Source organism: Varroa jacobsoni, unplaced genomic scaffold, assembly GCF_002532875.2.
Source record: "Varroa jacobsoni isolate VJ856 unplaced genomic scaffold, vjacob_1.0 scaffold_921, whole genome shotgun sequence".
Lineage (NCBI taxonomy): Eukaryota > Metazoa > Arthropoda > Arachnida > Mesostigmata > Varroidae > Varroa > Varroa jacobsoni.
The window spans coordinates 49,549-66,339 of NW_019213823.1; the positions used below are offsets into that span (position 1 = coordinate 49,549).

At 40.7% G+C, this 16,791-nt stretch overlaps 1 protein-coding gene and 1 long non-coding RNA gene across 7 annotated transcripts in view; one reads left to right on the plus strand and one right to left on the minus strand.

Moving 5' to 3' along the window:
• LOC111264990 (tolloid-like protein 1) overlaps nucleotides 1-16,791 on the minus strand; it is a 115,912-nt gene that overhangs the window by 18,411 nt on the left and 80,710 nt on the right. For all 6 annotated transcript variants that reach the window (XR_002683190.2, XR_002683191.2, XM_022841289.2 and 3 more), the window contains exons 5-6: nucleotides 14,300-14,427; nucleotides 5,944-6,169 (exon numbers count right to left, since the gene is read on the minus strand). Coding sequence is in view for 4 of the 6 variants with exons in the window: in XM_022841289.2 (XP_022697024.1) it covers nucleotides 5,944-6,169; nucleotides 14,300-14,427 (354 nt within the window). In the remaining 2 variants the exon portion in view is untranslated. The remainder of the gene's footprint in view (nucleotides 1-5,943; nucleotides 6,170-14,299; nucleotides 14,428-16,791) is intronic.
• LOC147752876 (uncharacterized) lies at nucleotides 12,221-14,217 on the plus strand. The gene is made up of 2 exons (XR_015312876.1): nucleotides 12,221-12,734; nucleotides 13,630-14,217. It is a non-coding gene; the product is annotated as an uncharacterized LOC147752876 (long non-coding RNA).

A 16,791-nucleotide genomic window follows, 5' to 3' on the forward strand; every position in this document is an offset into this window, starting at 1 on the left:
ATCGTAATTATAATCAACGTTAAAACTATTTGCATCTCCTAAGTTCATTCAGTGATTCAGTCGCCTGCCTGTCCTGCTGATACGGAAGGACCGCTGTATTGTAGCTCTGCTTCCCGGCTTCCTCCACATTCAAATTATATGCGAGATATAAAATTTGAAACGAGCTTGATATCGTCTTTCTTCATGAACGGACTTCGCTGGACATCAATAGATCTTCTAGCGCCATTGCCATGCATGACCCCTCTATCCCAATGGGTCCCTCGGGAGAGAATCGTCGTTGCTTTCTATAGCAGGCTTGGGCAATATTACATCGAGCGGAACATACGATGAAAATTCGATCTCAGTTCGCTAGATCCATGGATGCACGTTTACATATATATTAGAGATCAGCTAGTGCATGTGTTAACTTAAACGTACAAGCTCATATCAGGTGGAACTCCATGTATTTGGGTCGCTTGATACACATTAATGGTGTACTGTGTAGTTTTTATACCGTTTTTTTGCGTTATAGACGCCCGATTTAGAACTCTGATAGGGAGCGAGTGAGAAGAAAGTAGGTTAATTAGTGATGTTTTAAAGACTTTTTTTTATATTAATGTGTTTGTTATTATAAAGTCGATTATTGACAGAGTCGACTGAGCTCGAACGCTTCCGCAGCAAAAACCTTGTTTCTGAATTTTATTGACAGTGAAAAGGAAGCGGACTCCATGTATTTGCGTCAGTGGCTTAAAAACTAATCCATAACATGGATATAATCGAGATGCATTAAGGGAAGTATCGTGACGATTGGGCCTCACGAATCTGCCCTACTAACTGTTTTTGACAGTCGCACCTTTTTGCAGTGTCGTGCAATCTGCTCGGCTGAGCAACGCAGTGATTTTTGCCACATTTCCTTAATAACGATCGTGTTATAAGCTTCTACACGGGCAAATTATAGACCATTATCTTCACATACGATTTGACAAACGCATTGTTATTGTACCTAGCGAAATTTGAACGATCTATCCGTTTTTTCACCGGCCCGAAATAACACGTCATAGAACATCTAATGAATTCAATTTTTGCCGAATACAAACACAAGCTATCCCCTGTTGCCTCACTAATTGACTATATAGTCTCTTAATTTGTTATGGTGTTTGCCATTTCGATCGTATCGAGCAAAAATTACCAAGCGATAAGGAGTGAGTAGCCTTTTACTTTACCAAGTAAAGGCAGGTATGTGGCGTCATACCATTATTCTACAAATGGATATGTATATGAAACACGCGTGACATGTATAGAAACACTGTTCCATCGTACTTTTGCATCATTTCTGATTTGCCTTCATCCGCATATGGGTCGTGTGTACCAGACACTGCCAAAAGGTCGATGCTCTATATAGGGTGACCAGGGAGGAAATGTCAATCGTCCATGCCTTCACAATGCCATTTAGGATCTATTCGGCATTGTTGGATGTTTATAATCCGTCCAGCGCCAAAAATTCTAGTCGTAAAACACTGCCACTTCGTTGAAATACATATATAAGAAGACTAAAAATTAATGTAGCTTAAATGCGCTTTATGGCATGGTAGAAAATGTTCGCCTCTTCAGTGCATCATTATTACTAAGATCGCGCCGAAACAATAAATAATAGGCCGTAATAAATAGGACGTCTAAAACGTATGTGTTTGTTAGACCTGTTACGAACGTGACCGGTCCCAGAGACGCCTGTGTTCTAACTATTACAGTATATCAATGCTTCGACATAGGTCTATAGCTAGCCAAGAGTTAGCTGTCAACTATCGGGTTTACATACACACGTGACTTAACTCCATTTACCTACAAACGTACCAGAGCGTGCACATGAAAACATATATAACTTGCAGAAAAACGTCATTTCCATCGCTATTTCTATGGCCTCAGAGGATGATAGATCGCTTACGGTATCAATAATATCATCATGCAGACACCATTGGAATGGCACAGAGACAATTTTAATTTAATAACACGAAAGTCGTGGAGTGGTAACAGCTCTGAAGCTGCTTCATGTCACCGACAATGACCATGGGGTAAAAGCTGAAAATAAAGGTTTGTAGGGGGAGCAATATCTGATCATACATTATTCATCTGTGTGACGATACGACTTCGACCATTATCACGAGAGATGCGTCTGAAGGGAACAGAGATTTTGGTACTGATATAGTTGTCTGTAATCATGCTCTCCCGTTGGTCTGAGTTCAACCGGACCCACCACACGGCGTCATCATGATAAAAGATCGCTTTGTGACCCAAATCCCCCCCCCCCCCCCATACTCTATACTTTGATAGGACCCTTTTACATTAAGCCAGCTAGACGTCTCGGTAATTCCATTAGAGAGAAAGCGCATTCACGAAACCGGATCATTACCTCTCAGGATATGCTAGATGGATTTTTGTTTGTCAATTAAAGTTTTTCGGGTAGATCGATGAGAAATGGTTTTTGGTAAACATATGTCAACTAGTCAGTACGTATTATTGCAGAAACGCAATCCGCTCTTTGGGATGGGTTACTACGACTTCTGGGTCTGCTTCAGGATCAGGGAAAGACAAACAACAACAGTTGTAAACAAACTAAAAATATCATATGTACAACAAAGCCCACTATTCGTGATCTATGCTTTTTATAAGTAAAAAACTTGCCTAAAAGATAAATCGAATCCCCTTAGGCGACTATTACATTAAATGTTACAGATTACGGCACACGTATGGGTGCAGCATTCTAAGTTAGGTAGTCTGCTTAAAATTCTTAGAATATTCACAGTTTTCCTCATCCTCATTATTAAATTTTGATTGCTTATACTTTTTAACTGTTTATGAACACAACTAGGCAATTAAAGCAGTTATTGTTATATTTTTATCAAGTAACTAGCGAACAACTTATAGTTACCAGCTTCGCTATCTGGCGCGCAATGTTCTTTCGATTCTTACTATACAAATAAATTTAATGACGAAACTTGATTAAGAAAATGCATTTGTTTGCAGTCGTACCTTCTTGCCACGACATTCATTTCCACTGTTTTTATTTTCGAAATTAATTTTCTAGTGGTGTGCAGGTATTCATTTATTACCTTTATCGATTATGCTATTATTTATATATAAACAATCATATGAGAAAGGTTACGCATTGACTTCAAACGTAGCGCACACGTTCGTTCTATAGTGAAACAAAAGAAATCGCAGAACGTTTGCTGGTAGATTTTTAACAGTGGTCGCACTGAGTAGTCTCGAGCTCCCGTACACGGTCTCATCTGAATCGCACGCTGCAGGCACGCTTAAGCACAGCACGAGGACTCTTTTGTAAGCGAACAGTGCAACGCGAATGAAGGGACTTATTCAATTTGCGCCTGCTATTGAACCTTTTTCGACCCTAGGGACTTGGCGGGTCTCGGGAATCCTTAAAGTTTCGAAGCGCCACCATAAATACTTCATGCAACGACGCATAGAAATAACTCGTAAAGTAAACATGCCGCGTTCGACTGATAGCAGCTTATTACGATCAGAGATATGATCAAGCAATATTAAATTACTCCGTCGAACAGTTTTCATTTGATGAGAAAAATTGGCACAAACATTTTAACGTTACTAGTATATCAAACATTAGCTAAAATATAAAAATTCAGTTTATTCAGCATAAAAATTCAGTTTATTCAACATAAAAATTCAGTTTATTTATAACAGTTTCGATTTTACTCACGAGCGTTACGGTGTTCGCAGAGTCTCTACCGAACCGCTGGGAGAATCAAATCAACAAACATAGTTGTTTATACAAAAACAGAAAAATGAGATTGTAATTTCTACGTATTCTTAGATAAATACGGGTTATCGTGAAAACGAATCATGGCGTGTGTTTCTATCTAGGAAAATAATTTTTATACTCCTCTAAAGATATAGATAAATATCATCGCACTATATGGAAAGAATAATTTTTAGGCACTTTTAGATAGGCATCTAATTTTATAGCCCATATTGTATTATGTAAGCTTAAAGGATCATTGGATTCTTTGTCAGGAACACAACTTACTTCGAACTCAAAACCGGACTCTCGCAGTTATTCCACGAAAAGGCATACAACAGCTTATCACCAAAACGAAGCATATATTTTTCTATTGATCAATTATGGAAACGTTAATGACAGCTTAAGTAAGCTTTGCTAATAGCAGATCAACAGGCGTTAACTTAGCGCATCACTTTATCGAGGAACAACCAGATAATCTATGATGATGGCCCTCTAGGTCACATCGGAAACTGTCCGGAGCGTAGAACCTAGCGAAACCTAATAGGAATCAAAAGTGGACGGAAAACCTTCCCAGAAGGTTTAATAGGACTAAATGGGAATTTTTTTTTGCATCTTTTTCAAGCCGAAGAAATGCTACATCAACAAGTATGGCAGTTTAGTAAATATGTGACAGAACTAGATTGTCTGTCTTGCTCTTCCTCTTCTATTTTCGCAAGCCAATCATCGCTGCAGACCATCCAAATTTTAAGAGCAATAAGCGCAACCACTGGAATCTAGTACTGCACTTGCCAAAATGACCCATTGATTGCGTCCTTGACTGCACCTCGTCGGGCTCCAAACATGGGGGCATGCAAACATTCATAAAGGGCACGAATACCCGTAGTAACGAATCTGAAAGCAAATAGCGACATGACGTTGATAATGTAGGACCAATGTGGCTCCTGTAGATACGGCTACGCACTGCAGGGACCGACTAGGACGAGAATCGTCGACCAATAGCCATGTTTTACGTGTGTATCACTGAGTAGTTTGCAGGTAATCAGGGACCATGTACGCGACGAGGTTATCGAAAACCGAAACATCGCGAGACAATCAGAATCAGCTCAATAGCGAAAATCAAGCGATGGAGGCAAACGTTGTGGACTTAGATGTTAGGCTTCGAGGTGTGGATACAACGTTGAGGCCAATTTACAACAATTCTAGTCATTTCTCAGACCCTCAAGAGTGTTTCGTAGAAGGAAGAAGAAGAAACAACGAAGGGAATTACTTTGAGCCATGCAAAACTCGTAGATTAACAATAGCCATTCAGACATGTTTTTATGCGTAGACGTCATTGTCTTTCTGTACACAAGTATCAGTTTATTCTGAGCGTGCTTTCTATGAACCAGAAATCTGTTTCTTTGTTTTCTGAAATGAAATTAATCAATATTCTGTATGTGTAACTTTCCGAATTTTCATTGAGCGCTTTTGATGCTATTCAGGCATCTTTAAATGACGTAGACATATCTGAGAACGTCATCGCTCTTCAAGCACAAAGCTCTATCGAATTTGCTATTTGGAGTTCAATAATAATCATAAATACGTTGATCTGTAATGAAGTTAGCTGAAATTAGTCTATTGATTTCGATGCTAACTTACTAATAAGCTAATATCGATACCAACATTCTATGTTACAACATCCGAAGCCTATATAGCAATTACTTTATTTACTTCCATTTCTACATTCAATACTTATATTGGGCATTTTTTAAACGACAATTTTCACCACAAATATATGCTGTCTACCAGGATCTTAAACGTACAGCCTCTTGCATGTCGTCCATGTTTAAAGCATGCGACTCGCTCAACTTGTTGTGGAATAATCACTGAAATGCTTTGAAGTTTATGCCTGAAACCACCGCTAGACATAAGGTAGATTAGACTACTGGCCTAAAGTAGACAGCTGGACTTGTATCTATTCGCAGTGTTTAACGTGCAGGGTCCGATACGTCCTTAGAGGTCCTACGTGGAGACGTTACCACTAAATCCCATTCGTTCTCTGACCTTTTTCGCGTAACAGCCAATATCAGTATGCCATTCATCGACGCGTGTATCTGCTAAAAAGTTCCACAGTTGAGCGTTGAACTTACTACGATCAATACAACTAGTGATTCCATTCGTACGAACAGTGCGAGACGCATTGCACTTACTGATTTTGTCAGGCGCATTGTAGCAACTGTAGTCGCCTTTTTGTAAACGAATTTGACCAAACATGAGCTTGACTCTTTCCGTTTCCCTACCAAGAAATTGGTATGAACATCGACTCTCCCGTGGATAGTTGGACGGGTACTGCGGGGAGAAAAATCGGCCTTCTGTCCGGTTGATGGACTCCATCACAAAGTCGCAGGCTGTGTCCTCGATCAATGCTCCCTCCGTCTGCAAAGAAAACCCAAACAGATGCTAATTGATATATCCTTACATGGACAAATGTTACACACTACATGAGAAAAAAACTATCTCCATCAACCCCGTCCATTAACAAAAGTGTACTTTGCGCACACCAACAATCGCCCGTTTGTTATGAATCTTATCTGGAATAGCTTAGAATAGGAAGGTTGAAGCTAACGTCAACTCGTGCTTACGGATAATCAGGCCATTGTTGTAGTGGTTAAGGAGAATCATGTGTATTTGTTATGAAGTACGTCGTTGAAGATCTGTCAAAATTTTCTTACGTTGAAACCGGTAAAGTAACTAAAAACTTCATTATTTAAGAAACAAGGACTTACATAGCGATCTCGTAGGAGTGTTACCTTATTTATCACCAGTTATACAGACAATCGATTAGCCTTTTGTGTCTAATGTTATTTGAAAGCACTGACATGCGCTTATTCAGCAACACATATAATTGTATCCAGTTCAGTCACTACGCGTCGTTAAATTAGTAAACACAGGGAGCCTTAAATATAAACGTAGCTCGGTATCCGTTCGTAATTACAATGTAGTATTTCTATCTACATTGATTTTTTTCTACAGTTCGCATGGCTACATAGAGAACGGTGTGTATTATGCCAGATGATCTAGCGTACAGCGCATTGTTGTTAGGTCTACTTGACAACCTTTATAATTCGACAGCGAACGGAGGCCCAATCTTTCTACCGCAAGAAGATTGTTTCTTTCATTCCGACGTTCTGCCTATTCGATCCATATTTCCTTTTAAAGTTCGAATTTTGTCTGCTGTTTCCCTGTTTGCGAAGTCCAGCATAACGATATATAACGTATTCGAGTTTTTCCAGTCACATTCGCAGCGCCATAGAATCGGACAAGGGTCCATCCTGTAACTTATGGCGAAGTCGTAATGGTACCACTCACCATGGGAAAAGCTTTGACTTCAAACAAGTTTATGCTTGCTGCATCTACATGTATGTAGCTTCCTTAGATATCTTAGTTTCGCAATGGCTAATGCCCTTTGATGTGCTTCGCGGATAGGAAAGCAGGCTAGAATAACACTTCCAACTACAATATTCTACATTTAGGCGTTCAGAATTGATGCGTTGGTCTGCTGTCCAGCAATACCGAATCTGTTTCGGTAGCGTTCATGGTCATCGCGTATTATCACCCATGGACTGATACTGCTTTCCTTCCACTATGCTAATGCTAAACAGAAATGATCCACCAGGTCGTAATGTGCAGGTTGTGCCTACTCTCATTTGGTGATTGTGCAGCCGTAAGGGTTTTATAAAAACTCGATATGGTCCATTGCTATGTCAGGCCCCGCCGTCCTGTCCCTGGACATCTTTTTGACAGTATTTGCATCCTTTCGGTTGCCAAAGGGCTCAAATAACCAGTCATGAGTGGCTTTTTGTTCTATTGGTATATCCTGCAATTACTCTGCTTGATTCGTTGGCAGTAGCCATTCAAAATAATGAGCCAATTTCTGAAATGAGACTCCATAAACAAGCCAGCTATTCGTATGTGGCAATGTAGCTGTCTGTGTTTGCCAACATCTACTTTCCGAACCGCAATCCGCCTCCATTTTGCTCATTTCGTCTTCTTGTTGCTTGTTAAAGTTTCGTCGTTGACAACAGTAAGCTGGTATCGTAGTTTCCGCAAACGGGTCTACTTCACTTGGCCACATCCTGCACCAAACCAAGCTTTCAGATTTCTCAGCATTCAGATAGCTATTCCAAAAGAAGTCAGTTTAAGTTACATCACCGCTCTTGTCGGTTTTACTCGTTACGCTTGCTGGCCCGTTAGATCAAGCAAATTGTAGTGATGCCTGATTATTGGCCTATTTAGAGACGGGTCTGGATATATACCTATTTATGTGATCTTCCAACTCGATCCTTAATTGTCAGGTGACGAGCTTCGGTGAAACACAGGTCAGGTCAGTGATAGTTGTACCACTTAGCGTTTTGCAAAAATATGCTACTAGTCGATAGTTCCCGTTAATTCCTAGTCCCCTACTTCGTGGTCGAGTCCGCAGTTGGCATATCTATACAGAACAGCCGGATGATCAGCTGCACTTCTAAGGACAGCACACATTTACGTCCACTGCGATCCGCGCTATAGGTAATTGGAGGTGCAAATATGTTATAGCTAATGTGATGTTGTTTGCTTATGCCTACTAATGTGATGCTAGATTTACACGGAACGGGTAATTTTTGCACAGTGCGTTATACTGCAAAAATTCGTCGAACTAGCTGTAAATGAAGGATGTCAGTCCGATGCCGTTAATTATTTCTAAAGCCTACTCTATAGTATAACACCCACAAGTCTAGCCTCAATCGTACGTGCATGGTCCTATTTACGTAAAGATATATTCTTCTACAAACGACGCAGTAGAAATGTACGTTTGAAATCGCACTGCTGGAACATAAATAATCGATTTTCTGCTAATCGCCATTTGTAGCAGTGAGCCAAACATCATTTGTCTTTCTTGTTGCGTATTTTCTATCCCCTAATCGACGCAGAGTAAACTTGGGCGTATTCATAATAGAATCCTCCCACCATAACTTAAAAACAAGCGCTAACATGGCAACGGATTCAATCATATACAAGTGGATAGCGTTAGACTCGCGTCACTGTTAGCTCCTAACAAAGTCCATTTTTCACCGTCGGCGCTTTACCTTTGTTAAACGACAAACCAACATACAGGGGCATGCGTGAAACAGGGGATTCTAGCAGAACGTAATCGATTGTACAGATTAATCCTGACTGGCGCCAGAAGAAATATGATTGTAAAAAAGCTAACAGGCACAGTTTCCAAACGTTCTAGGCTTCGCGCAATCGTAAAGTCAAAATGACGCCTCGTATTTTACCAGTTCCATTATGCAAAACCATTAACGAACCCCCGCTGGGCCATATAGATGAAGTAAGGGGCTCGCAAGAGGGGGTGTCGCTGACGGAGGGATGTCATTATGATGATCACGGATGATACCGCAGTGAGGGAATTCATAACATCCACATGCTGGGTTTCGTTTCCATTAAATCTAACGATCCCCGCGTTTAGAAATTAGGAAAGGAGCGCAGCCGCTTTTCGCGCTTTCTTCCACAATTTAAACGGTCCATTTAAGACAACATTTTATGCTAACACAATCCGTACTGTTCGTCAGTGTTATTTATTCCGACTACCTCCTCCAGCGTACGGCATACCTTTATGATTACTCAAAGCTTGCATGCGAACTGCATATATATATATATGCGCACGTACCATCTACACATGCGCCTTTATGACAACATAGTTCAACGGGAAAAATATCACACATTATACCATATATCATCATCTACTACTGAAAAATCAAAAGAAACGTCGGTATTATGGAGTAGCCCAGTTTTTACACTTCGCTGGTTCGAACACGCGAGCAGTCCAACAATGAGAACAACTTTATTTAAGCAGTGCGTTCGTCTACGGATACCTGTAATAAACGCTTACAAAAGATCACTTGGAGGCACAGAACGAGGAATCATCACGAATCGAACGCCATATTCTTACACTGGCACTTCATAATCATGCTACTTCGTGGGACTGGATTAACAGATCGCATTTATGTCGGATTCGATTGAAAACTGTCCACGAATCATTATGACGTTTTTTTATAGTCTACTTGCGTGTATCCATAAGTGATACTAAAAAACATGTAGCTGAGGAGCACAATTTTGTTAGGATGTAGAGTTCAAGCGATGATACTACAGCGACAGTTGACGTTCTATGAATTGTCGCTATTATCTCCATATACTAAACATGTACGGAAGGATTAGCTCTAGCGGCTCACCGGTGTTCTAGACGAAGTGTCCATGGCAAAGTGTTTTTACAACTGGGCAGTAAAACGAGCGATCTGATCCCTATACTGTACATAATACACTGTATTTTATCTGGCGAAGCTTGAACTAATGAAGTGAGTGGGCAAAGTGCTTTACCCATTAATAAATAATAGAATTCATACATGTAGATTCGTTAAAAAGCATGCTACGCACTATCCGCACAAACGGACCAAAAGTTTTCTTTAAAAATAATAAAATCATACAGACTGTTCAAAATATCTCGAATTCGGTCAGCTGTAAGATGTAGGCATCCACCAAAGTACCATGTGAAGTTCTTAGAGGAGAAGCTGCGTCTCGTTGAACGTGCTTATATATACGTAGTCCCATATAGTTGTGCATTTCTATCAATGCTCGTTTAGTTCAATTTAATCGCCATGAAGTGATCAAAACGATAAGGCCTTGCGGGATCGAGTTTCTTTTTCTATAGTTTACCTACTACATAGCCCCTATGGCGAGTTATGTAGCTTCCGCCTGGCTCTCCGAACACTGTCGTTTTAATTAGCTTAATTCTCTTTAGGATATTTCTTATTGGGACATAGTTGAAACATGCAAGTGGGCTGTTCCACATTGTATAGATCGTGAACACTGAGACTATACGTTTCAGGTTCTTACTTATGGCTTCAAGCGCACTGTCTAATCAAGCTTCGGCTCAAACTAATCATTTGTAAGGCACATACCTAACGTCCTAGTCGATTAGGCCGCCCAAGGCTCTCCTAAATCTGATTTCAGCAAAAAACTCATTCAGCGCTGGTTTAGCTATTATACGTAATATGCATATTTAAACGACAAACAGTAGTCTACCATGCGATTTTCGTTACGATACCTATCAAAATCAATATCCTTTTTCTTTTCTTTTTCATATTGAACTTTGCAATCGAGCGCTATCTTGCGAAGCATTAATCTGATAATGGCTATGCTTGACTTTGTGCAAAGGCTAAACCTATCTACAGCTTTTACACTAGAAGTGGACCATGAACGACAATATGCTTAGCTTTTTACTCAACGCCTTAGAATTTAAGTAGAGCAGACGAAACAGAAGGGCTGGAACTTGGAAGATCTTCGAAAGACTATCGTCATAATCCCGAACATCGGCCGTGATTTCGCTGTCGCTGTTCGACAATTTTAAATTGAGAAATAATCATATAGTAATATGGTCAAACACGAAGTGCAAATTTTGCTCTAACTTGTTGAAAATAAAGCACGCGGGCAACTTATTAGATAAACGCATTCTCATATATGAAATTTCCTTGGTTATTGGGTCAAAATGAGATATCAAGGATTCAGCTTTTGAGACAGCTCATTTTCTCAAGTCGTAACAGTCATCGTCGATATAATAGCTATCAGAGTAAATTTACATACATGGTTGCTATTTGTTTCCGTTTGCTAAAACGATTTTTGAGTTTACTGGTAGACACTGCTCTAATAATTTTTCTTAAGCCTCGGTCATCTTTGTAAGGTGGTTTCACTTTCAGGTGTTACTTGAGCCTTTAGAAATGGAATGGGTCAGATGAACCTAGATTTGGTAAATACGCGATTGAGGCTATATAGACATCGGCTTCTTTTTGCAAAAAAAACGTCATACAGATCGCGACAAGGAAAGAATTAGATTCTGGGCCTATTATGGTGGTCAGCATTAGCCAATCTTCTTAAAATTTTTTGGCAATCTTCCTTAATAGAAAGAAAACCGTTCCACATAAAGCCATAAATACACAACTGCCCGATGAATGAAAGAGGTCGTAAAAAGATGCTTGATTTTGACCCAGACATTGTGGCTTTTCTCCATCTAGGCTGGCCTCTGGAACTATACATACATTACGGTACTTTGTCTCCATGGTATTGCCATACACTTACTTATACTTCTTCGCAGTGATGCGTCGGAGTGGATCCGACTCTTTTTTCGGTACACTATAGTTTCCCCGAGACAGCTATGAATGACCCGGCATTTGATCGAAATGATTCTGGTTTTCGGTATAGTTCTCACTGTGCTTTTGTCCCCAAATAAGCTTTTACAGTGCTCCTGCATGATTCGTGTGTAATGCTTTAGCCCTTCTGTAAGCCTCTCAGAATGGTCTGGAAACCCCTGCATTTTGCTTTTTTTCTTTTGTTTGATAGTTACTGTAACTAACCGTCAACAAAGAGAATTGTCTCTAAGGGACTCTTGTCAGCTTTAAGGCTTTTGGTGCCACTCTGGACTAGCACTTCATTTTCGCTTTGTAACAATGTTAGTCACCTTAAAACGCTTGCGAAACACGAGGCAAACGTTCAGATGGTCTGAAATTTCGCCTGTCGACTGACCTACCATCTGTCTACTGATCAGCCATTACTAAAATATTGTGTATCATTTCGGCACATTTTTTAAAGTGCGCTCCGTTTGTCGACGCGCGTTTGACACGAGCAGGTACGTGCAAACGTCCATATTGTTTGTAAATAGTCGTGCACTCAACATTATCACCGCTATTGTTTGTTAGCGCTTCATTGAGCGAACTAACCATGCTTTAGACCGATGTATCCTGCCCACGCCATAACTGGCATTAAATGCTCTAAATAACGTAATCAATGGAATATATTCAAATTTGTCGGAAATGAATTTATAGTAAACTGAACATAACTAACCGGCTTTTGTGAAAGATAGACTTGCACCCGGATGTACGATATATTTCGGATACCTTCAGCATAAACAGTGAGTCGAAATACAGCTTCTGGGGCATCTTGCTACCAGCAAGTCGCGTTCGCTTCAAAATAGCATTTCAGGATAGTTTCGACATGCCGTACGGCACGTTAGCTCCTTTTGTTGTCAACTGCTACAACGTTGCGTTCAGGTTGTTCCGCTAATTTCTCCCGATAGACTTTGTCGCTTGCTATCGTCACTATCAATGCTATCCCCATCATCGCGGCTATCGTAACTATTATAACTAATATTTCTACGTATCCTAAAGATATCTAGTTATCTTTACGACAGTTGGCTTCGCCGTTGCCGAAAGATATAGACGGCCTTTGTAGTTCTCGTTCCTTTGGCGACTTTTAGCATTCTACCAAAATGCTTCCCCCTAAATCTTTGCTCGAGCTTCACGCCTTCTTCCTGTTCCTGAGTCGTCCCATAGTTAACAAAGTAACAGAACGCAGGAAGAATTGCTAGCTTATGTGGAACGGCATTACACTTGTACGCCCATGCAAGCGTATACGTAGCATTCTGGTTTTTTGGCCGGTTGTAAAGCGAGGGGGCGCCAAATATCTCTGATGTTTCCCTATCAGCGTTTACTTAGACTGCGCCTGTCTCCGCTCATTGCGCAGTAGCGTCGCTGACATGTCGTCTTCGTAACCGCTGCTACAGAGATAACACAACGCGAGAGCCTCATCCACTTACAGACAAATCTGATTATGGATGTACTATAATCGCGACCGATGATAATGCTGTCGGTAGTAGTAGCGGTAGACTGGCTCTTGCTGCTGCTACGATAGGGCGTAAGGCCGCTAAATACTCGCACAGGTCTGATGTCGCCACAAGATGGCTGTGTACACGTTATGTACGTATGCAGCTGGGGCAACTAATCATGTAGAATTTACTGACTTTGCAGGTAAAGCCAGTATAGGCTAGTGCTGTATATTGAATTAGCAAGTCCGCGCAATCACGTACAGCGTCATGAGGCAGAACAACGACTACCTATTTGTTTTCCAGTTGATAATTCACTACCGTTTGCGGTTGCGTGGCCATAGCCTTGTGCATAGAAGATGGTCAACGAATGCACACGTGTTGTTGATAATAAACGGATCAAATATATTTAAACGATAATGCCGTTTTACACCGCAAACAAAGTAGTACTTTTGTACTTGGCGTATTCAGTGATATGCCCCCCCGAACGTTGTACTGCGGCAAAGGATTTATGCGGTTCGAGTACTTTAATCAAATACCAAAGTAAATATTAATTTCATTGGCACCCTTTTCTTTTCCGCGTTTATGCCTACAAAAATACAAGAACCCGAGAAGCGGGTAGTAAAGTGTCCGTTTTCCTAGCACGAGTGTAGCAATACATTGATTAGAGCGTTAGACTTAGACAAAGCAAAGCCAAATTATAAAAATATTTATATATACACATATGTATGTGTATAAGCGTTCTTACATCACAAGAGCCTGAATAAAGTCCGCATTACCTTTGTTAAACTTACCTAATTATGTCTTAAAGCTGTTTTCAAATTTCCTTTACGAATATAATATATAATAATATATACGGTGACTTCTAGTCATACCATGAACTGATCCTTATTAAGAAATTGAAAGGTGCCTCGGAAGCCGGTGCTGTTGCTGCGTCGAAAGTCCGAATGAAATTCGAATATGAGCGCGCGGCCCGATGAATAATGCGTTTGCTCGATGTCACCTGCAACGATAAAGGCAGAAATTTTTCGGTGTTTTTATTATTATTTATAGTGCTTTAATATAGGCCCCTTTCGGCGGAAGCAGAACTTGCCTTGTCGCTACTGCTAACGCCCGGTGCCGGGCGTAATATTTATAGCTGGTACTATACTAACTATAAGCTATTGTGGGCCAAGGAGATCGGACGTCGATCGGATATATTGGATAGCTAATCAGTCTCAAAAGTTACTCCTTCTAGCGACGAAATACTAGCAGCCAAAAATGTATTTGACAGAAAGAGGAGTATTAGTAAATACTGATTTGAGAAAATGGACGAAAGCCTAATATTTGAAGGATGAGGTGCTTATGGCAAACGGTAGGTTCGTTGATTCCAAGCATAGCTCATAGCATGAAGCTCGTATGCGGACCCTCGTATGGATTTAGCCTACAAACGTGAGCTTTTTTTAGGCATCCGTATCTAAAACTAATCCTAGCCGCTAATAACTAGGTTTCAAAGACATTTCTGTCGCCAGAACGGCGATCTCTCATGAAAAAATAAGCTCTCTTGTCGAGCTCTACTCATGCAATATGTCCATATCTGCCCTACAAATGGGTAGCAATATCAAAGGAAATTCGTTTTTATGACGGAGGTTTTTGTTTCTTTCTAGATAAAGAAGACTTCTAATGTTATAATTCACTTATGCATGAAACACATTGCCTTTTTCAAAAATGATCTGTCAAATCCCCGCGATGCGGCATTGAGAAATATGCATTTTCGCCCTTAATATCATGATGAATCTGAAAGGAAGGGCAGATCATACGACAATGCCTATTGCTGCCACTGACATTTAATTGCAAAAGGTAACAAGATGCACGTTTCCACTCAGTAAACAGCAGTGATGCAAAGAAGCGCTACAATCTTCGTTTAGAACAAATCGCATCCTTTTACTCATCTAACTTTTGTAACTAGCTATCGTCCATCGGCCCGCCCGATCGCTCTTTTGCTACCCACCGAAATCGAATAGTAATGAAGTTACCTGCCTGTCGATTCGATGATTACCCAAACTATGAACGAACCGGCGACGAGAAAAACGTCGCCTACTGTGAGCACTTAATGACTTGCCCAGACTGCCCAGCTCAACCGAAGTCTGTCGTGACTGCCGGCGAGCTTTTTACTGAACCGGACGGACGGAGAGGGCAGGCAAAGCAAGGGCAAGGCCATGGCGAAGGCAAGTTTATGTACAAATGCGTTTCATCAATGGGTCCGTCGCAACTCGATAGGACTTGGAAACGTTGAAAGCCAAGCATGAATGAGAAAAAGGCGATTAACGTTGTAAAGATGCGTCGGAAACAATCGAACGGGAGAGGGTCAGGAAAGGTGGAGGGAGATCGCAGACGTTCAAAGCAGGCTAAAGGGGCATTGAGCATCAAATCTACGTGTTCCAAAATGCATAACTAATATAGCGGGCTCACTGCTCCGTTCTCGGTAGGGAGGTGTACTACCATCATGTACTAGGAGGACCAGGGGATGACAAAGTTGGAAAACGACTTATTTAGCATTTCTTGTACTTCTGTCTTCGCTGTACGTTCCAACTCCCGAGACATACAACCGAACGAAATTTTGAATTCGGTCGCAAGTTCGTCGAACCGACAAGATGATTATTCCGTTATACATATATGTACATGCAAGCGAAAATGAGAGCAGATTTCACCATTGTTTTTTAATGGCTTGAACTAACCAACTCATGTTAATGACCTAAACATTTATTGATAAATGTTTGCTATGTAAGGTGGTGTATTGATTAGTTTATTGAAGTTTATTTAGTTAGAAGACAGAAGCTAACGAGCTGGGATTTAGGCGCATACGTAGGTGCGTCCGTTGTTTCCTAATTTGACTCCCTTGTAACTCTTCTATACAGGTAAATTAAGAAAGGGTACAAGGATTCATGTGGTCAGTTTATATTCTAAGCTGCGTCTGGCATTGACCAGTAACGACGATCTCCGGAGATGTCTGTCTACTTTATATAAGTCCGTAAAAAATCATGCTAGGGTAATGTTTAGGCATTTTTAGATCTTAACACAGGACATTTGATCTTTATCTTGTCGTTTAGGTCACGATCATTTTTCTCGTTAACTAATCATATCAAGTGATTTGGGCAGGTTTCTTTCATAAAACTTCACAGGGTCCATTGCTTCTAATTAAGTAAATCTAACTAGCACCATTAGTAGCAATAACAAGGCGCTGCGATAAACTGCTTTCGGTACACCCATACGGCAGCCGCAGCTACATATATGGGTCGCATTATCATCTGTTAAGCTAGCTCGTGTCGGATATGGTATGACGGTTTTAGACATGAGAAGCCGGAAGCGGAAATTGGATGGAAATAAC